The sequence below is a fragment of the Trachypithecus francoisi genome, unplaced genomic scaffold (genome assembly GCF_009764315.1).
Source record: "Trachypithecus francoisi isolate TF-2019V2 unplaced genomic scaffold, Tfra_2.0 Lachesis_group2, whole genome shotgun sequence".
In the NCBI taxonomy this organism is placed as follows: Eukaryota; Metazoa; Chordata; class Mammalia; order Primates; family Cercopithecidae; genus Trachypithecus; species Trachypithecus francoisi.
The window spans coordinates 92,580,713-92,604,233 of NW_022681465.1; the positions used below are offsets into that span (position 1 = coordinate 92,580,713).

At 39.3% G+C, this 23,521-nt stretch overlaps 1 protein-coding gene across 2 annotated transcripts in view; it reads left to right on the top strand.

Annotated features, from left to right (window-relative positions):
* Nucleotides 1-23,521, top strand: part of NDUFAF2 (NADH:ubiquinone oxidoreductase complex assembly factor 2) — a 239,323-nt gene that overhangs the window by 169,899 nt on the left and 45,903 nt on the right. For both annotated transcript variants that reach the window (XM_033179652.1, XM_033179653.1), the window contains one exon: nt 8,548-8,588. In XM_033179652.1, the coding sequence (XP_033035543.1) occupies nt 8,548-8,588 (41 nt within the window). The remainder of the gene's footprint in view (nt 1-8,547; nt 8,589-23,521) is intronic.

Consider the following 23,521-nt stretch of genomic DNA (forward strand, 5'->3'; position numbering starts at 1 on the left):
AAAACGTCTCGAGGAGGGAAATCCTCCCTATCCCTACTACCAAGCGACCTTCCTTTTGGGCCACACTGTCCGGGTCTCTGAGGGTGAGAGTGTTTCTCTATTCCTTTAGGGTATTGAACGCTCTCACTTCCTGTCCTTAATTTCTGCAATCTAGTGATTAAAGACTGATGTAGTTCTTCGAGCTTTATTTGCTCTTCAAGTTGTGCAATCTTTTCTCTAAGCTCCTCTTTTGGGTCTATTACTGCCATAACTGCGGGGGCAGAAGCCTTAATATAGGGAGGGGGATAAGTAAGAGTTTGTGGCCAGTCAGAATTATGATATTTTGCTGCCTCTTCCTCTAAATTATCCCAGTCTACTTCTGAAGGGTTAAGGGTATTTTTACTTTTGTTTCCATTAGTTGTAGGTAAAACTGGGTATTTTTTGACGTTTTCCTTATTTGTTGTTTCTATATTTGTTATTGAGGAGACCCCAGCCTCTTTCTCGTCGCTTTGTAGCGATATAAGGTCTATTTCTTTCCTAGGTGTGGATTTTTTGAGGTCGATTTGGGATCTGCCTCTTAATATTTCCTCAGTCTGAGTAACCACCGCCATTACCTCAGGATCTTTTTCTTTTTCCTTTTTATCTATTATATCTCTGATCAGATTCCAATAAGAAAAAGCTGTCACCGGAACCTTTTCTGGTCCAAAAGTACTATAATAATCTTGAAAACAGTCTCCCACCCTACGCCACCTCTTTATGTCAATGGTTCCCTCTTGTGGAAACCAAGGGCAGGTATCTTTTACAAAATCAAAAAACTTAAACAAATCATTACTTTTAACCCTTACTCCTCGTGCTTTTAGGGCCTCTTTTAACTGCCCTACATAAATCTGATGCTGGCTTAATTCTTGCCCCATAATCAGACACTATTACTCACCTCTGGTTCCAACGCGGCAGGTTCCCGTGACGTCCGGAGGAATTTCTTCCACTTTCACTTTTGGCCAACTCTAGTGCCTTCTTCCTCACTTTTCCCCCCATGTCCAGGTCCCTGTTCGGGCGCCAGGTGTCCCGACCTTCAGGACAGTCGAACGGGCCCTGGAAGGGGGAGTGGGAATGGAGGAGACAAGAAAACACGACAAATGGAGACAAGACAAATAGCCTGATCAAGTCTCGTTTAATGGTGGTGGTGCAATGCCTTATATAGGCTGGCAAAGGAAGAGGTTGGGCCAGGGCGGTGACAGGAGGCTGGGTTTACTCAAATGACAATTGCGCATGCTCCGTGGGTTTGTAATTTTCCCGGGCGTGGGATCGCGCCTGTGCCGTAGGCTGCATATCTTCCTGGGCAGGAAAAATGTTTGTGCGCGCGCAGGAAAAGTTAGCGCACACGTGGGAAAGGTTAGTGCGCGTGCAGGAAAGGTTAGCGCTCGTGGGAAAGGTTAGCGCACGCGTGGGAAAGGTTTGTAATGAAGAACCCGGAAATGTGCCATCTTGTCTCCACTTTGTGGAGATCAAGCAACAGAGGTCGGCTAATTCCGGGCCTCATGGCTCCGGACACTACACAGTGCTTTAAATGTGTTCCAAAGATTCTGGTATGTTTTGTCTTTGTTCTCATTGGTTTCAAAGAACATCTTTATTTCTGCCTTCATTTTGTTATATACCTAGTAGTCATTCAGGATCAGGTTGTTCAGTTTCCATATAGTTGAGCAGTTTTGAGTGAGTTTCTTAATCCTGAGTTCTAGTTTGATTGCACTGTGGTCTCAGAGACAGGTTGTTATAGTTTGTGTTTTTTTACATTTTCTGAGGAGTGCTTTACTTCTAACTATCTGGTCAATTTTGGAATAAGTGCGATGTGGTGCTTAGAAGAATCTACATTCTGTTAATTTGGGGTCGAGGGTTCTGTAGATGTCTATTAGGTCTGCTTGGTGCAGAGCTGAGTGCAATTCCTGGATATCCTTGTTACCTTTCTGTCTCGTTGATCTGTCCAATGTTGACAGTGGAGTGTTAAAGTTTCCCATTATTATTGTGTGGGAGTCTTAGTCTCTTTTTAGGTCTCTAAGGACTGGCTTTATGAATCTGTGTGCTCCTGTATTGGATTCATATATATTTAGAATAGTTAGCTCTTCTTGTTGAATTGATCCCTTTACCATTATGTAATGGCATTCTTTGTCTCTTTTCATCTTTGTTGGTTTAAAGTCTGTTTTATCAGAGACTAGAATTACAACCCCTGCTTTTCTGTTTGTTTGTTTTCCATTTGCTTGGTAGATCTTCCTCCATCCCTTTATTTTGAGCCTATGTGTGTCTCTGCATGTGAAATGGGTCTTCTGAATACAGCAAACTGATGGGTCTTGACTCTTTATCCAATTTGCCAGTCAGCGTCTTTCAATTGGATCATTTAGTCCATTTACATTTAAGGTTAATATTGTTATGTGTGAACTTGAACCTATCATTATGATGTTAGCTGGTTATTTTGCTCATTAGTTGATGCAGTTTCCTCCTAGCATCGATGGTCTTTACAATTTGGCATGTTTTTGCAGTGGCTGGTAGCGGTTGTTCCTTTCCATGTTTAGTGCTTCCTTAGGAGCTCTTGTAGGGCAGGCCTGGTGGTGACAAAATCTCTCAGCATTTGCTTGTCTGTATAGGATTTTATTTCTCCTTCACTTATGAAACTTAGTTTGGCTGGATATGAAATTCTGGGTTGAAAATTCTTTTCTGTAAGAATGCTGAATATTGGCCCCCACTCTCCTCTGGCTTCTGGAGTTTCTGTTGAGATATCTGCTATTAGTCTGATGAGCTTCCCTTTGTGTGTAACCCAACCTTTTTCTCTGGCTGCCCTTAACATTTTTTCCTTCATTTCAACTTTGGTGAATCTGACAATTATGTGTCTTGACGTTGCTCTTCTCGAGGAGTATCTTTGTGACGTTCTATTTATTTCCTGAATTTGGATGCTGGTCTGCCTTGCTAGGTTGGGGAAGTTCTCCTGGATAATATCCTGAAGAGTGTTTTGCAACTTGGTTCCATTCTCCCCATCACTTTCAGGTACACCAATCAGACGTAGATTTAGTCTTTTCACATAGTCCCATGTTTCTTGGAGGTTTTGTTCGTTTCTTTTTACTCTAAACTTATCTTCTCACTTCATTTCATTCATTTGATCTTCAATCACTGATACCCTCTCTTCCAGTTGGTCGAATTGGCTACTGAAGCTTGTGCATGCGTCATGTAGTTCTCGTGCCATGGTTTCAGCTCCATCAGGTCATTTAAGGATTTCTCTACATTGGTTATTCTAGTTAGCCTTTTGTCTAATCTTTTTTCAAGGTTTTTAGCTTCCTTGCAATGGGTTCGGACATCTTCCTTTAGCTCGAAGAAGTTTGATCTACTGAAGCCTTCTTCTCTCAACTCATCAAAGTCATTCTCCATCCAGCTTTGTTGCATTACTGGTGAGCAGCTGTGTTCCTTTGGAGGAGAAGAGGCACTCTGATTTTTAGAATTTTCAGCTTTTCTGCTCTGGTTTCTCCCCACCTTTGTGGTTTTATCTACTTTGGTGTTTGATGATGGTGATGTACAGATGGGGTTTTGGTGTGGATATCCTTTCTGTTTATTAGTTTTCTTTCTAACAATCAGGACCCTCAGCTTCAGGTCTATTGGAGTTTGCTGGAGGTCCATTCCAGACCCTGTTTGCCTGGGTATCACCAGCAGAGGCTGCAGAGTAGCGAATGTTGCAGAACAGCAAATGTTGCTGCCTGACCGTTCCTCTGGGAACTTTGTCTCAGAGGGTCACCCAGCCATGTGAGGTGTCAGTCGGCCCCTACTGGGAGGTGCCTCCTAGTTATACTACTTGGGCATCAGGGACCCACTTGAAGAGGCAGTCTGTCGGTTCTCAGATCTCAAACTCTGTGCTGGGAGAACCACTACTCTCTTCAAAGCTGTCAACCAGGGACATTTAAGTCTGCAGAAGTTTCTGATACCTTTTGTTCAGCTATGCCCTGCCCCCAGAGGTGGAGTCACCAGAGGCAGGCAGGCCTGCTTGAGCTGCAGTGCGCTCCACCCAGTTCGAGCTTCTTGGCCGCTTTGTTTACCTACTCAAGCCTCAGCAATGGTGGGCACCCCTCCCGCAGCCTCGCTGCTGCCTTGCAGTTTTATCCCAGACTGCTGTGCTAGCAATGAGTGAGGCTCCGTGGGCATGGGACCCTCCGAGCCAGGTGCAGGATATAATCTTCTGGTGTGCTGTTTTCTAAGACCTTGAAAAATTGCAGTATTAGGGTAGGAGTGACCTGATTTTCCAGGTTCTGTCTGTCACAACTTCCCTTGGCTAGGAAAGGGTATTCCCTGTCCGCTTGCGCTTCCCAGGTAAGGCGATGCCTCGCGCTGCTTCGGGTCTCACTCCGTGGACTGCCCCTACTGTCCGACAAGCCCTAGTGAAATAAACCTGGTACCTCAGTTGGAAATGCAGAAATCACCCGTCTTCTGCGTCACTCATGCTGGGAGCTGTAGACTAGAGTTGTTCGTATTCAGCCATCTTGGAACCTCCTAGATATCCTTTCATAGAGCAGCTGTGCTGTGCTGGGATACCACTGGTCAACTTGGATTCTCCAAAGCCTGATAGCTGGAATGTATTTGTCACCCAAAGAGACAGACTCTCCCTCTGGGAGCTGTCCCAGAGAGTTCTCAAATCTCTGGCAGCCTGAAAACATGGGCAGGGGTGAATGGAGGCCCCAATGGTGAGGTCCTGCTCAGTGAGGAGGAACAGATCGGGGGCCCACTTTAAAGAAACAGCCTGGCCTCATTTTGGTAGAACAACTGTGCTGTGCTGGGGGATCCATTTTGTTTCTGGTCGGTTTGGACCCTCCAAAACTCACAGGTTGGAACTGCTGAGTTATCCAAACAGCAAAGATGGTGGCCCTTCCCTCCTCCAAAGAACTCTGTCCCAGGTGGTTCGACACTGTTGTCAGTGGTTGACTGGAATTCTAAGCCAGTGGATCTTGTCCTGTGAGACACTGTGGAAGTGGGGCCCGTGGACCATCACTCCTCAGCCCTCTCAATTCAGCCTTCTTCCTAGGGATATGTACAGAAGTCCAACCTCCTGCCTTGACAGAGCTGCAGTCACTCCTGCTGGGAAGCCTGGAGCCTAAGTATGTAAAACTCCTGCGCATCTGCGCATGCCTGAGTGGCTGCTCTGCCAAGAGTCCACACAGCTCTGTGTGTCAGACTGAAGACCCTGGTGGAGTGGGTTTAGGAGGAGATTTCCTGACTCAGGGTTGCAAAGATCCATGGGAGAAGCATGGTTTCCTAGGGTCACACATTAGAATACTCACCAATTCCCTAGGTGGGGGAGGTTCCCCTGGCTCCATGTCGCTCCAGCGTGGGCCATTGTACTGTCTTGCTTTTCTTCATTTTCCAGGGGTCAAGTTGTTTCCTTGATCAATCCCAATGAGAGTATCTGGATGTTTCAGTTGAAGGTGCCATATTTACTCACGGCTTTGGTTGCTCTCCATGACAGCCACATACTCTAGCTGCTTCTAATCGGCCATCTTGGCCTGAATCTAAGTAACCTAAATTTGGGCCATAAAGAGGCACTTGAAAAATTCCCAAAGTCACTTATTTCCTTGACTACACAGAGGAATTGTGGTATTGCTAAGCTGGATTTTCTAATAAAGATCAAAATCCTGATAGAACAAATATTTTTCAGAAGAAATATTTATTCAATAATTTTAAAGTACCAACTCTTTTAAAGCATTTAAGAGTAAATTCCCCAAAAGAGTAGGTACTTACAATGACAGAAAAATAAATCTCCCATGGGTACCTCCTGCCTTTGACAACCTTACAGACTCACAAGGGAGATAAAATCTGTTCAAGTTGCCCAGGTGCTGTGGCTCATGCCTGTAATCCCAGGATTTGGGAGGCCAAGGCAAGCAGATCATGAGGTCAAGAGATTGAGACCATTCTGGCCAACATGGTGAAACCCCATCTCTACTAAAAATGCAAAAATTAGCTGGGTGTAGTGACGCATGCTTGTAGTCCCAGCCACTTGGGAGGCTGAGACAAGAGAATCACTTGAACCAGGGAGTCAGAGGTTGCAGTGAGCTGAGATTGCACCACTGCACTCCAGCCTGGCAACAGAGCAAGACTCCATCAAAAACAAAAAACAAACAAACAAAAAAGCATAAAAGAAATCTGTACAAGTTTTGGCTAGAAATAGGCCAAATAGGAGTAGAAACTAATAGAAACAGAATGCAGGCTGGGTGCAATGGCTCACGCCTGTAATTCCAGCACTTTGGGAGGCCAAGGTGGGCAGATCACTGAAGGTCAGGAGTTCAAGACCAGCGTGGCCAACATGGTGAAACACCATCTACAAAAAATACAAAAATTAGCTGGGCATGGTGGTGAGCACTTGTAATCTCAGCTACTTGGGAGACTGAGGCCGGAGAATCACTTGAATCTGGGAGACAGAAATTGCAGCGACCCGAGATCACACCACTGCACTACAGCCTGGGTAACAGAGCAAGGCTGTCTCAAAAAAAAAAAATAGAAAAGAAAGAAAGAAACAGAATGCAGAAAGAATAACAAGGGTAGAAGTTCAGAAACGGTAGTAGAGAATCGAGAACACTGGAACTGTATTGGAGATACATGTAAGGGATAAGTGCAAGAGACAATAGAGCAGGGGAAAATGACTGATCCCAAACCTGCAGGTGAATGTTGCTGTTTCCACCCCCACAAACCATTCAGTGCTGGGCTTTTTATGAAGACAGGTCCTGGTGCTATTACAGATGATCCTTGGTTTATGATGAGGTTATGTCCCAATAAGCCTGTCATATGTTGAAAATATCATCATATAGAAAATGCATTTAATACACCTAGACTACTGAACATCATAGCTTAGCCTAGCCTACTTTAAATGTGTTCAGAACACTTACATTAACCTATAGTTGGGCAAAATCATCTAACACAAAGCTTATTTTATAATAAAGTTTTGAATAACTTATGTAATTCATTGAATAAGTACTGAAATGAAAAACAATGGTTTCACACCATGATAATGTTGAAAATCCTGAGTCAAACTATTGTAAGTCAGTGACAGTCTATGCCTAGATGAATAAGGCCAGCTGTTAGAGATAGTCACAAGAGAGTGGCTGGTGGATGGATAAAGCTAAGACTTTAGAACCAGTTCAACCAGGGTTTATTTCCCAGTCGCTAATTATATGGCATTAGGAAAGTTTCTTAATCTCTCTGGGCCTCAGTTTCCAAGTCTCTAAACTGGGATCAATAATTCTTATTTTTCTAACATGTAGTTAGGGTCACACCTAGCCTGGCTTCCTCTTTCTGGTTTAATGTTCTTTACATGTTGTTCAGAAACTTTGAAAGACTGCATAGTTGAGCATGGATGGTTTTTAGAGCCAGAGACAGTGTCAGATCTGAATTCAAATACAACCATTACTATGTAATGTATAAACTTGGGGAAGTCATTTTATTTCTATTTCTTCAATTTTGTAGTGAAGAGTGAATCAACTAAAATGATAAAACAATGGCCTTCAAGATCATATTCCCTACAGTATATTTTCTCACAATCTCCTATACAACATTGTAGGCTAAGCAGATATTATTGATCTTTAGTTTTTTTGAGTCTTATTTTTAAAAGGTTTATTGAATAATAATAATACTTATATTAATAACTTAGACTTATGTGCCAGGCTTCAAGGTAAGCATTTATATACATTATCTCATATAATTTTCACAACAACTCCGAAGTTTAGATACTTTTATAATTTCCATTTTATAGATGGGAAACCTGATGCTTAGAAAATTAAATAACTTGCTCCAGGTGACATTGACAGTAAATGATGAAGCTGGGATTTAAACCCAGAAAATCTGACTTTAGAATCCTTCTCATAAGCACTATACTATACTGTCTTCCATGTGATTCTGATAACTTCCCTAGAGGCAGCTGCCCCATTCCCTTCCCATTGCTGCAAAGCATCCAGCACAGTACCCAGTTCCCAGCAGCTACTTAACAAATGTGGGCTCTATCTCTGCAGCCCATCTCCCAAGTGTTAGAGCTAAGGCCTCATAATATTTTTCAACCATTGAGTAGCTGCTTGCTGAAGCAAATCAGAAAAGAAATCTCTATAAATGAAAACTTTTCTAAGTCCTTTCCTTTATAAATTGAGCTCTAACTAATTCATATTTCCAGAATAATATAATTTTGATATTGCCTTGAAGTTTGCTGTATTTTGGTTTGGCTTGTATGCCATAAATATACCTAGTTGAATTCAGATAATTAGGAGGTATGATTTTAAAGATATGAAATTGTCCCCTCTTTATCTTCTCTACACTATTATATTCTCATCATGACACATATCACCACCAAACATATGTTTGTGTGTTTATTTTCTGTAACCCCTTCAGTGGTACATGTGCTACAGTAGAGAAGGTACTTAATCTGTTTTATTCCCTGCTGTATCTCTGGTACCTAAAATAATATAGAGTAGGTACTCAAAGAAATTTGTTTTATGGATGAATGATTAAAATGTTTGGGCAAATTATGGGAAACTGACATTTAAATATTATTTTTCTTTCTAGCTTGGATTAGAAGAACAAGAAAGACTCCACCTGCTATGGAGGTAAGACTACACAAGGAAGGTATCATTTAAGAGTATATATTCCCAAGGATATATAAAACTTCAGAAAAACTATGATGTATTTTCCAAAAGTGTTGATTGTATTCCATAGACAATAACTTAAAACATTTTATAATAAATTAATATATAAACCTATATTATTAATAAAATAATATATGATTAAATAAATGCTCATATTATGGAATATAACAAAATTTCTATAAATTTTAAAGTGGAATAATAAAAATTTTAAACACTTTTTAGAAAGTCTGGACTTGGAGCAGCTTGCAAACTGAATCTCTTTGACCTATCCAAATCATGCTCTTATGTTTCCCTTAATATTATATATTTAAATCCATCAAGTATCCAAAGAAACACAGAATTAGCAAGTATTTTATAACAGTAATAATTAGTTGAATTTTTATTTAAAACTTAAAAATGGGTAGTCAGTGGTAAACAATAAAAAACATAGAAATGCTATAGTATATGTAAATTACAACATAATTTTTATATAGATTATTTTATAAAAATTATTTTATAATTTTAATTTTAAAAATATGTAAAGATCTCTAAAGTTATTTTATAAGAAGTAATTTCATAAAAGGAGATTCTCTAAATGCATTAGTATACTGCCTTGTTTACTTTTTGTCTAGAGGCATTCCCTTTCTTCTACTATTTAGGACTTCCCTCCTCTTTTCTGTTGCCTATTCGCTCACAACTGCAAACCCTGATGGCAACATAAATAGGCTCCAATACTCAGTCCCCATTTGTTGGGAGGTGGAGTGCTCTAGAGCAGAATCATGATGATACCTCAACTGGCATGCTTATCTTTACTTGCTCCATACATTTGTCATATACTGAACCCATCAATGTTCATTCGGCCAGTGCCTGACTGAGTACATCTCTTGACCCGTTTCTAGCTTTGTATATTGCTTCTGCCTTAGCCTACTTTTCTCAGACCCTTCTTTCCAACACTGATAAAATTTGGAATAAAAGCTGTTTTAGGGGAAAAAAATAAAAGGCAATGTGATCCAGGAATCAGAAGTATGCCGAATAGTTTACAGTGAAGGATGGATTGAAGAGATTTCTGTTTCTCCTTCTCTTGGTCATAATAAGAGCTACTGTTATCACTTGCTTCCTCCATCCTCAGAACTTTGAAAGCCTTCTTCATAGAGATATTAATGTGCAAAGTGATTAATGGAGGCAATTGCAATAGTTGGGCCTCAGGCACGACGTCTGTAAATTTTAGGTAATTTCATCACCTCAAACAGTCTCTAGCCAGAACACACCAAGTCCTTCCATCCCTGAGCTCACTCTTGTTAATTTTGATTATCCAAAATGAGCCCTCTTTTGCTGCCTCCCTTTTAGTATACTGTTAATCACATTGTTCTTTATGCTGCTTTGTACCCTTCCTAATAAACACACACAGGCACACACACACACACACACACTTTTCCATCCTCTTGGCCCTTTCCATTGTGTTTCAGGAATTTCTGTGTCTTTGTTAGCAAATTACCATTCACCATTAATATTTTCCTGGGAACTTTCTCTACTACATAACCTCAACTGAAATCTGTCTGTGTCTGCAAGATAGTGTGTTCCTGTTTTTCCTTGAAGTAAGTTGTGCTAGCTTTCCCATGCCCCGCAGAAAGAGAGTTCAACTGCTTCTTGCTTCCCCAAATAGTCTTGGTTTGTGGGCCCAAGAGAATGGAGGACCTTTGTAATACATGTATATTTCTCTGTACCTGACCATCATTTTGTTTGCCAACATCCAAGACAGTCTGCCATACTGATGGCTGAGATTAGAACCTGGCATATGGTCTTCTCCTTTCAATGCCTTCCCAAATTTTAGCTGCCCAGTTCTTTGACTTTATCCACACTAGTATCCCTGCCTCAAGTGAACAACCACTTCATTAGGCACACTTTACTTTTTATCAAACACAGTTCTTACCACTGTAACTTTTACAGTCTTCAAGTCCAAATTCTAGATACATCATATTAAGAGGAAAAAAATTTTCTTTTTTTTTTTTTTTTTTTTTTTTTTTGAGATGGAGACTCGCTCTGTCGCCCAGGCTGGAGTGCAGTGGCCGGATCTCAGCTCACTGCAAGCTCTGCCTCCCGGGTTCACGCCATTCTCCTGCCTCAGCCTCCCGAGTAGCTGGGACTACAGGCGCCCGCCACCTCGCCCGGCTAGTTTTTTGTATTTTTTAGTAGAGACGGGGTTTCACCGTGTTAGCCAGGATGGTCTCGATCTCCTGACCTCGTGATCCGCCCGTCTCGGCCTCCCAAAGTGCTGGGATTACAGGCTTGAGCCACCGCGCCCGGCCAAAAAATTTTCTTAATATAAACTAAAACATATATTTATAAACTATAACAAAAAATAGCTTATTTATTTTTTTTTATTATTATTATACTTTAAGTTCTAGGGTACATGTGCATAACGTGCAGGTTTGTTACATATGTATACTTGTGCCATGTTGGTGTGCTGCACCCATCAACTCATCAGCACCTATCAACTCATCATTTACATCGGGTATAATTCCTAATGCAATCCCTTCCCCCTCCCCCCTCCCCATGATAGGCCCCGGTGTGTGATGTTCCCCTTACCGAGTCCAAGTGATCTCATTGTTCAGTTCCTACCTATGAGTGAGAACATGCGGTGTTTGGTTTTCTGTTCTTCCAATAGTTTGCTAAGAATAATGGTTTCCAGCTGCATCCATGTCCCTGCAAAGGACACAAACTCATCCTTTTTTTATGGCTGCATAGTATTCCATGGTGTATATGTACCACATTTTCTTAATCCAGTCTGTCACTGATGGACATTTGGGTTGATTCCAAGTCTTTGCTATTGTGAATAGTGTCACAATAAACATACGTGTGCATATGTCTTTAAAGCAGCATGATTTATAATCCTTTGGGTATATACCCAGTAATGGGATGGCTGGGTCATATGGTACTTCTAGTACTAGATGCTTGAGGAATCGCCATACTGTTTTCCATAATGGTTGAACTAGTTTACAATCCCACCAACAGTGTAAAAGTGTTCCTATTTCTCCACATCCTCTCCAGCACCTGTTGTTTCCTGACTTTTTAATGATCGCCATTCTAACTGGTGTGAGATGGTATGTCATTGTGGTTTTGATTTGCATTTCTCTGATGGTAAGTGATGATGAGCATTTTTTCATGTGTCTGTTGGGTGTATGAATGTCTTCTTTTGAGAAATGTCTGTTCATATCCTTTGCCCACTTTTTGATGGGGTTGTTTGTTTTTTTCTTGTAAATTTGTTTGAGTTCTTTGTAGATTCTGGATATTAGCCCTTTGTCAGATGAGTAGATTGCAAACATTTTCTCCCATTCTGTAGGTTGCCTGTTCACTCTGGTGGTAGTTTCTTTTGCTGTGCAGAAGCTCTTTAGTTTAATTAGATCCCATTTGTCAGTTTGGGCTTTTGTTGCTGTTGCTTTTGGTGTTTTAGACATGAAGTCCTTGCCCATGCCTATGTCCTGAATGGTACTACCCAGATTTTCTTCTAGGGTTTTTATGGTATTAGGTCTAACATTTAAGTCTCTAATGCATCTTGAATTAATTTTCATATAAGGAGTAAGGAAAGGATCCAGTTTTAGCTTTCTACTTATGGCTAGCCAATTTTCCCAGCACCATTTATTAAATAGGGAATCCTTTCCCCATTTCTTGTTTTTGTCAGGTTTGTCAAAGATCAGATGGCTGTAGATGTGTGGTATTATTTCTGAGGACTCTGTTCTGTTCCATTGGTCTATCTCTCTGTTTTGGTACCAGTACCATGCTGTTTTGGTTACTGTAGCCTTGTAGTATAGTTTGAAGTCAGATAGCGTGATGCCTCCAGCTTTGTTCCTTTGACCTAGGATTGTCTTGGCAATGTGGGCTCTTTTTTGGTTCCATATGAACTTTAAAGCAGTTTTTTGCAATTCTGTGAAGAAAGTCATTGGTAGCTTGATGGGGATGGCATTGAATCTATAAATAACCTTGGGCAGTATGACCATTTTCCCGATATTGATTCTTCCTATCCATGAGCATGGTATGCTCTTCCATTTGTTTGTGTCCTCTTTTATTTCACTGAGCAGTGGTTTGTAGTTCTCCTTGAAGAGGTCCTTTACATCCCTTGTAAGTTGGATTCCTAGGTATTTTATTCTCTTTGAAACAATTGTGAATGGGAGTTCACTCATGATTTGGCTTTCTGTTTGTCTGTTACTGGTGTATAAGAATGCTTGTGATTTTTGCACATTAATTTTGTATCCTGAGACTTTGATGAAGTTGCTTATCAGCTTAAGGAGATTTTGGGCTGAGACGATGGGGTTTTCTAAATATACAATCATGTCATCTGCAAACAGGGACAATTTGACTTCTTCTTTTCCTAACTGAATACCCTTTATTTCTTTCCCTTGCCTGATTGCCCTAGCCAGAACTTCCAACACTATGTTGAATAGGAGTGGTGAGAGAGGGCATCCCTGTCTTGTGCCAGTTTTCAAAGGGAATGCTTCCAGTTTTTGCCCATTCAGTATGATATTGGCTGTGGATTTGTCATGAATAGCTCTTATTATTTTGAGATACATTCCATCAATACCAAATTTATTGAGAGTTTTTAAAACGAAAGGCTGTTGAATTTTGTCAAAGGCTTTTTCTGCATCTATTGAGATAATCATGTGGTTTTTGTCTTTGGTTCTGTTTATATGCTGGATTACCTTTATTATTTGCATATGGTGAACCAGCCTTGCATCCCAGGGATGAAGCCCACTTGATCATGGTGGATAAGCTTTTTGATGTGCTGCTGGATCCGGTTTTCCAGTATTTTATTGAGGATTTTTGCATCGATGTTTATCACGGATATTGGTCTAAAATTCTCTTTTTTTGTTTTGTCTCTGCCAGGCTTTGGTATCAAGATGATGTTGGCCTCATAAAATGAGTTAGGGAGGATTCCCTCTCTTTCTATTGATTGGAATAGTTTCAGAAGGAAAGGTACCAGCTCCTCCTTGTACCTCTGGTAGAATTCAGCTGTGAATCCATCTGGTCCTGGACTTTTTTTGGTTGGTAGGCTATTAATTATAGCCTCAATTTCAGAGCCTGCTATTGGTCTATTCAGGGATTCAACTTCTTCCTGGTTTAGTCTTGGGAGAGTGTAAGTGTCCAGGAAATTATCCATTTCTTCTAGGTTTTCTAGTTGATTTGCGTAGAGGAGTTTATAGTATTCTCTGATGGTAGTTTGTATTTCTGTGGGGTCGGTGGTGATATCCCCTTTATCATTTTTTTTGCATGTATTTGATTCTTCTCTCTTTTCTTCTTTATTAATCTTGCTAGCGGTCTATCAATTTTGTTGATCTTTTCAAAAAACCAACTCCTGAATTCATTGATTTTTTGGAGGGTTTTTTGTGTCTCTATCTCCTTCAGTTCTTCTCTGATCTTAGTTATTTCTTGCCTTCTGCTGGCTTTTGAATATGTTTGCTCTTGCTTCTCTAGTTCTTAAAATTGTGATGTTAGAGTGTCAATTTTAGATCTTTCCAGCTTTCTCTTGTGGGCATTTAGTGCTGTAAATTTCCCTCTACACACTGCTTTAAATGTGTCCCAGAGATTCTGGTATGTTGTATCTTTGTTCTCATTGGTTTCAAAGAACATCTTTATTTCTGCCTTCATTTCGTTATGTACCCAGTAGTCATTCAGGAGCAGGTTATTCAGTTTCCATGTAGTTGAGCGGTTTTGATTGAGTTTCTTAGTCCTGAGTTCTAGTTTGATTGCACTGTGGTCTGAGAGACAGTTTGTTATAATTTCTGTTCTTGTACATTTGCTGAGGAGTGCTTTACTTCCAATTATGTGGTCAATTTTTGAATAAGTGTGATGTGGTGCTGAGAAGAATGTATATTCTGTTGATTTGGAGTGGAGAGTTCTGTAGATGTCCATTAGGTGTGCTTGCTGCAGAGATGAGTTCAATTCCTGGATATCCTTGTTAACTTTCTGTCTTGTTGATCTGACTAATGTTGACAGTGGTGTGTTGAAGTCTCCCATTATTATTGTATGGGAGTCTAAGTCTCTTTGTAAGTTTCTAAGGACTTGCTTTATGAATCTGTGTGCTCCTGTATTGGATGCATATATATTTAGGATAGTTAGCTCTTCCTGTTGAATTGATCCCTTTTCCATTATGTAATGTCCTTCTTTGTCTTTTTTGGTCTTTGATGGTTTAAAGTCTGTTTTATCAGAGACTAAGATTGCTACTCCTGCTTTTTTTTTTTCTCCATTTGCTTGGTAGATCTTCCTCCATCCCTGTACTTTGAGCCTATGTATGTCTCTGCATGTGAGATGTGTCTCCTGAATACAGCAGACTGATGGGTCCTGACTCTTTATCCAGTTTGCCAGTCTGTGTCTTTTAAATGGAACATTTATTCCATTAACATTTAAGGTTAATATTGTTATGTGTGAACTTGATCCTGCCATTATGATATTAACTGGTTATTTTGCTCGTTAGTTGATGCAGTTTCTTCCTTGCCTCGATAGTCTTTACGTTTTGGCATGTTTTTGCAATGGCTGGTACCGATTGTTCCTTTCCATGTTTAGGGCTTCCTTCAGGGTCTCTTTTAAGGCAGGCCTGGTGTTGACAAAATCTCTAAGCATTAGCTTATCTGTAAAGGATTTTATTTCTCCTTCACTGATGAAACTTAGTTTGGCTGGATATGAAATTCTGGGTTGAAAATTCTTTTCTTTAAGAATGTTGAATATTGGCCCCCACTCTCTTCTGGCTTGTAGAGTTTCTGCCGAGAGGTCTGCTGTTAGTCTGATGGGCTTCCCTTTGTGTGTAACCCGACCTTTCTCTCTGGCTGCCCTTCAGATTTTTTCCTTCATTTCAACTTTGGTGAATCTGGCAATTATGTGTCTTGGAGTTGCTCTTCTGGAGGAGTATCTTTGTGGCATTCTCTGTATTTCCTGAATTTGAATGTTGGCCTACCCTACTAGGTTGGGGAAGTTCTCCTGGATGATATCCTGAAGAGTGTTTTCCAACTTGGTTCCATTTTCCCCCTGACTTTCAGGCACCCCAATCAGACGTAGATTTGGTCTTTTTACATAATCCCATACTTCTTGCAGGCTTTGTTCATTTCTTTTTCTTCTTTTTTCTTTTGGTTTCTCTTCTCACTTCATTTCATTCATTTGATCCTCAATCAATGATACTTTTTCTTCCAGTTGATCAAGTCAGTTACTGAAGTTTGTGCATTTGTCACGTATTTCTCGTGTCATGGTTTTCATCTCTGTCAGTTCTTTTATGGCCTTCTCTGCATTGATTATTCTAATTATCAATTCTTCCTCTCTTTTTTCAAGATTTTTAGTTTCTTTGCACTGCGTACGTAATTCCTCCTTTAGCTCTGGGAAGTTTGATGGACTGAAGCCTTCTTCTCTTATCTCTTTAAAGTCGTTCTCCATCCAGCTTTGATCCGTTGCTGGCGATGAGCTGCGTTCCTTTACAGGCAGAGGTGTGCTCTTATTTTTGAATTTCCAGCTTTTCTGCCCTGCTTTTTCCCCGTCTTTGTGGTTTTATCTGCCTCTCGTCTTTGATGATGGTGACATACTGATGGGGTTTAGGTGTGGGTGTCCTTCCTGTTTGTTAGTTTTCCTTCTAACAGTCAGGACCCTCTGCTGTAGGTCTGCTGGAGTTTGCTTGAGGTCCACTCCAGGCCCTGTTTGCCTGGGTATCAGTAGCAGAGGCTACAGAAGATAGAATATTGCTGAACAGCCAGTGCACCTGTTTCATTCTTGCTTTGGAAGCTTCCTCTCAGGGGTGTACTCCACTGTGTGAGGTGTGGGGTGTCGGTCCACCCCTAGTGGGGGATGTCTCCCAATTAGGCTACTCAGGGGTCAGGGACCCACTTGAGCAGGCAGTCTGTCCATTCTCAGATCTCAACCTCCATGTTGGGAGATCCACTGCTCTCTTCAAAGCTGTCAGACAGAGTCGTTTGCATCTCCAGAGGTTTCTGCTGCTTTGTTATTGTTGTTGTCATTGTTGTTGTTTAGCTGTGCCCTGTCCCCAGACGTGGAGTCTACAGAGACAGGCAGGGCCTCTTGAGCTGATCTGAGCTCCACCCAGTTCGAGCTTCCCAGCAGCTTTTTTTGCTTACTTAAGCCTCAGCAATGGCATGTGCCCCTCCCCCAGCCTCACTACTGCCTTGCAGTTAGATTGCAAACTGCTGTGCTAGCAATGAGGGAGGCTCCGTGGGTGGGCTTGGGACCCTTCCGGCCAGGTGTGGGATATAATCTCCCAGTGTGCCCGTTTGCTAAGACCCTTGGTAAAGCGCAGTTTTGGGGTGGGAGTTACCCAATTTTCCAGGTGTTGTGTGTCTCAGTTCCCCTGGCTAGAAAAAGGGATTCCCCTCCCCCTTGTGTTTCCCAGGTGAGTCGATGTCTCGCCCTGATTCAGCTCTCGCTGGTCGGGCTGCAGCAGCTGACCAGCACCGATTGTCTGGCACTCCCTAGAGAGATGAACCTAGTACCTCAGTTGAAAATGCAGAAATCACCTGTCTTCTGTGTCGCTCGTGCTGGGAGCTGGAGACTGGAGCTGTTCCTATTCGGCCATCTTGCTCCACCTTGGAAGCTTATTTAGTTATTAAGCTGTGAAATTATAAGGCAAATTCCACCCAGGTCAAGAAATATAACTTTGCCATCTACTTCAGCCCCATTTATCCCATCCAAATCACAACTTCTCTCTCCTGACAAAAGCAAACCTTAACGCAACTTTTATAGTAATAATTTCCTCTCATTTTAAATAGTTGGTTTTCACCTAAATATACATTATAGTTTAGACATGTCCATTTTGTAAAAACTTCATATTTGTTTTAAATCTTTCAGTCTATCCTCTTCCATCCCTTTTACTTTCTTACAAATTTATGTGTTAAAAAAAACCCAACCTATTTGGCCTGTAGAGTTTGCCACTGTTTAGATTTTGCTGATCTTATGTTCCTGGTGCACTTCATCATGTTCCCCTGTCCACTATCTTCCTTCCAAATTGACAGCTGGATCCAGAAACTAGATTTTTTTTTTCAGATCTTTTAGTGAATACCCAACTCCAAATAAACTTCCTTCCATATCTCGTATATATTATAGCTAAAGATTAGCCAGCAGCCATTAGAATGCCATTTACAACAGTATTAGAAAACATAGAATACTATAGAATTTAGTATTCTATATATTAGAATACTATTAAAACGTCCAAATCTGTGTACTCAAAATTGCAAAATGTTAGTAAGGTAAATTAAATGAAACCTAAATAAATGGGGAGAAGTATCTGTTCATGGATTGGAATGTACAATATTGCTAATGTATTCATTCTTCCCAAACTGACCCACAGTAGTTCTTATGCTTTTATTTTGCATCCACATCACCTGAAAGACTTGTTAAAACACAGATTGCTGGACCCCAAGCTTAGAGTTTTTGATCCACTGATTTTGTGGTAAGGTCTGAATATTTGCATTTATAACATGTTCCTGGATAATGCTGATGCTGATGGTTCATAGCCCACATTTTGTGAACCACTGATTTATAGATTTAATAAAATAAATATCCAGTTAAAACCACATCAGACTTTTTGGTAGAAATCAACATGCTGATTTGAAAATGTATTTGGAAATGTAAAAGACCTAGAATAGCTGATAGCAGCCATGAAAAAGGAGATGAAAATTAAAGGACCAATACTGTCTCACTTTAAGAATTACTTTAAAACTATAGTTATCAAGACAGTATGATACTGGCATTAGGATACTGGATTAATAAATCAATGGAAAAGAACAAAAATCCAAAAAGTAGATACTGTACAACCAGTTGGTTTTTAACAATGACATCAAAACAATACAATTAGGAAGAGAAAGTCTTTTTAGCAAATGATTCTGGAATAACTTAATATCCATATTGGGAAAAAATTGATCCCTACCTCACATCATACACAAATATTAATTTAAGGTGGATCACAGACTAGATGTAAAAGCCAAACTATTGTGCTTCTAGAAAGAAAAAACAATGGAATATCTTTGCAATTTTGAGGTAGTCAGGAGACAGAACAATCTGTAAAGGAAAAATAGAGATTAATCAGATTTAATCAGAGTTAAATTGTAATGCTCATTATAAGAGAACATTAGGAAATCAAAAGACTAAGAGAAAATAATCATAGTACATATATCTGACAAAGGAATTGTTTCCAGGCTATATAAAGAACACCTCAACTCAGTGTTATAAAAAAGAAGCTAATAAATATTGGGCAGAAATCTTGAACAGGCACTCTGTAAAATACGTTTTAGGTATATGAAAATATACTTAACAACACTAGTAATCAGTGTAACCACAATGACATACCGTTACACACCCATTAAAATGGCTTAAATTTAAAAGATTGGCAACACCATCACTGGAGCACCCACAACTTTTGTACAGTGCTGGTTGGGGTGAAAATGATACAATCATGTTCGAAAACTGACAGTTTGTTATAAAATCAAACATACACCTACCCTATGATCAAACAGTAATTCTCCTGGCCACATTGAAAAGTGAAGGGACCATTTTTTAGTCACACTTTCTGGGAGCTCTGGCCAACTCCTAGGTGTAACTTCTTGGCATACTATGCAAGACTTCCTGATTTAGGTCCAGCCCAACTTTCTAGCTTTGCCTCCTTAGGCTTGTTCTATCTACCCTACTCTTCAAGGAACTCCCTGCTGTTTCGCAAATTTAATGTTCTCTCCTTCTCCCATCAACTGGCATACTCTTGCTTATGTTTAATTCCTTTTAAAATGCCCTTTTAAGTCCTTGGTTGTTTTCCTCAACTTTTTTTCTCCTCAACTTCTTAACTGATAGAGCTAATCACTACTTTCTTGGTATAACTACACTGCAGTGTACTTCTGTATAGCCCTTTAAATTCAGTGTTAAAATTATGTGTTTTATTTGTCCATATTTGTAACTATTAGCTGTTTGGCACAGGGATTATAACTTATTCATTTGTGTTCATAAGCACCTAACACAGAGCCTAATTCATTATTGGTTTGATTGGCCATTATAGACTTAAAAATCACAATACTATGTAATTACGTGGTTTCTGTGAGATGGGTTTGAATTTCTATCAACCAACTAGAAAATAATATTGTAAAAGTAAACATATTTCCAAGTTGATCGTTGTCTATATTTTGTTCATAGGAATTCACATTTAACTGCAGGTTACCAATGCAGGCAGTCCCTTACTTAGGATAGTTCAGCTTAGGATTTTTTAAATTCACGATGGTGAAAAAGCAATATGCATTCAGTAGAAACTATACTTCTGAGTACCCATACGGCCATTCTGTTTCTTACTTTCAATATAGTATTCAATAAATTACACGAGATATTTAACACTTTATTATTAAATAGGCTTTGTGTTAGATAATTTTGCCCAACTGTAAGCAATGTAAGTGTTCTGAGCATGTTTAAGATAGGCTAGGCTGAGCTATAATATTTGGTAGGTTAAGTGTATCAAATGCATTTTGACTTAAGATATTTTCAATTTTGTGATGGGTTTATAAGGACATAACCCCACCATAAGTTGAGGAGCATCTGGTAATAGTTCAGCACATGTTCTTCAGTGCTGTATAAAGTGAATTCACATTTCACAGAGCTAATGAGGTGGACTTTTTCTAGTCCTAACTCTATTCCGTTAGAAGCCACTTATAGCAAATATTTTGAAATATTGCTTCTTTTTTATATATACTAACAAAATAGGAACAGAGTAAAGTTTTTTGTTTGAACAAGTGGTTACATTTATTACCAATTTTTTTTACAAAATATATGATATAGTATAGATTTACAGGCAGTAGAAAAAAGTTACAATATTAGAGCTCTGCCCATTTCATTTTTAATATACATGCTCCATAAAAGAGAAAGAGGAGATTCTACAAATCAACAGAGAATGGAGTTGGAGATGGTGCTGCTGTGGTCTAAAAAAAGGCTGCGATGGCTGGATAGGACAACACATCATCGTATCTTGTTTACTTGACCATATTCTGAAATCTAGGCTGGGGGCTCCAAAGACTCACTTTTGTTCATGTCTAAGGTTGCTTGGCCCTAAAGGACATCACAGTGACTAAAATGCATGTGAATTTGAGATGGTGGCCAATTCCCATGTATTAATTTACAGTAAGAAATGAAATTGGCACATTAAAAAAAAAAAAAGAAAAGAAAAGAAAAAACCAGGAGACTGCTTGGAAAATATGACATTAGAATAAGAGGAGTTAAGTAAAATAAATGTTTAATTGCCTCAGGCTTAAAATTTCATGTTGCATTCACTTTACAACAAGGATAGTCTGACCCCCAGCAATGGAAATATTTAAAGAGAATTAGCTACAATTTTCAATTCTATCTCTGTGTTAGAAATAGCCTTACAAATTGGAGTAGAAAAATTACCAGGTGCTGGTTAAGTCTCCTATTCCCATGGACAGTGTTACTATGGTTTGCCAGCATTCGTCTATGATTCTATTTTTTTCTTTGCTTCTCTGTTCTGGTTGACATATTTTCTTTGCTATGACAGTAGTTATATTCTGGTGAGATGTTACTGGCCCTGCAGCTATTTTTTGTTTTATCCTTTTCATATTTCTGCTGTGGCTTATAATGTGTTGATCTTATAGTTTAACATTGAGAGAGGAATCTTATTTCTGAATTTTTCAGGCCCATTTCAGTGTTGTCTCTAAATAACTGTCATTCATGGAGTGAGTTATCTGTGCCCAGTATTACTAGGTTAATTTTATAAGTTACAGAATTAAAATGTCTTAAAATTGCCATTTTATGTATAGAATCCTACTTCCTGTTGACTTAAATTGCAAAGAGTTTATGTATGTTGTTATGGTAAAATGGACCTCCCACTCCCCACCCCAAACTTCACAGTATCACTTTTAGTAATATAGTGGAAATGAATGAGAAAATTGCAGCGTGTTCATACCTGTTTAACATCATTCATTAAAATGAATGAAAAAAAAACTTTAAAAAAATGAACTAGAGCTGATGTATTAACATGGATAAATCTTAGAAGCAATGATATTGAGCAAAAAAAAAAAAACGCAACTACAGAAGATTTCATACAATATACCATTTACATAAAGTTTGAAAGCAAGGAAAGCATAAAGGACTTTCAAGTAAAGATGGTGGGTCAAACACATAAGTTCACTTTCAAGTCTAATGAAAATGATAGTGAAGGAATTTATTTTAAAAGGCGTAAACCCACAAGGTCAAAGAAATGTAAGCATGCAAACCAGCAATGATGTTTTGGAGGCAAGAAAGCAGATGGACAAGTGGTAATGGATTTAGCAAAACTGAGAAGAATGAATCCTAATCTGGCAAAGGAGAAATCTGAGAAGTAACCCAGTTTAAACCACAGAATACTCAGTAACTGGCAGTGCCAGAAAACTCTGAAAGTGAAATTTAAGCTCACACTAAAAACAATGACCTAGTTAAAAATCTGTTTAAGAAGCAATTAGATGCTAACCAATAAATGTAGAAGAAATAATACAGTTGGAAAATCACCACTATCCGAGTGATAATTGGGAAAAAATTATCAGCAGATACTAAAATCATTGAGTCAAACTCTGATGGGGAGCAGGCTGTTTACAGGGTCTAAAGGCATTTCCCTACAGATTGCTTATCAATTACAAAGGGGAAAAAGGGACCTTTCTAGTAGACAGATCTGACGGATACCATGTTAACTAGATGGTCAGAAGTACTAAGTAGGGCAGATTCATATTGTGTGTGCTTCTTTCTATGATGCACTGAGGATTAAACATTATTCACATAGTATTCTGTTTTTAATTTTTGATTTTGTGGGTACTTAGTAGTTGTATACTTACAGGGTTCTTGAGATATTTTGATGCAGGCATACAATGCATAATAATCACATCAAGCTTGGTAAGTGGGGTATCTATCACCTCAAGCATTTATCCTTTCCTTGTATTACAAACAATCTAACTATACTCTTTTAGTGATTTGAAATATACAATAAATTATTGTTGATTGTAGTCACTCTGTGTACTATCAAATACTAGATTTTATTCATTCTATCTAATTATATTTTTGTGTCCATTAACCATTCCCACTCCCCCTAACACCCAGACTACCCTTCCCAGCCTCTGGTAATCATCCTTCTACTCTCTATTTCCATGAGTTCGACTGTTTTAATTTTTAGCTCCCACAAATGAGTAAGAACATGTGAAGTTTATCTTTCTGTGCCTGCCTTATTTCACTTAAAATAATGACCTTTAATGCTGTCCGTGTTGTTGCAAATGACAGGATCTCATTCTTTTTTATGGCTAAATAGCACTTCACTGTGTGTGTATACCACATTTTCTTTATCAGTTCATCTGTTAGTGGACATTTAGGTTGCTTCCAGCTCTTCACTATTGTGAATAGTGCTGCAGTAAACATGGGAGTACAGATATCTCTTTAATATTCCGATTTCCTCTCCTTTGGATAAATATGTATATACATATACACATATACACATATATATATGCCTAGCAGTAGAATTGCTAGATCATATATGGTAGTTCCATTTTTAGTTTTTTCAGGAACCTCCAGACTCTTCTCCATGGTGGTTGTCCTAATTTACATTGCCACCAAAAGTGTACAAGGGTTCCCTTTTCTCCACATTTTCACCGGCATTTGTTATTGTCCATCTTCTTGATAGAAGCCATTTTAACTGGGGTGACACGATAGCTCATTGTAGTTTTGGTTTGCATTTCTATGACGATTAGTGATGTTGAGCGCCTTTTCATATACCTGTTTGCCATTTGCATGTCTTCTTTTGGAAAATGTCTATCCACATCTTTTGCTCACATTTTAATCTGTTCATTAGATTTTTCCTATTGAGTTGTTTGAGTTCCTTATATATTCTGGTTATTAATCCCTTATCATATGGGTAGTTTGCAAATATG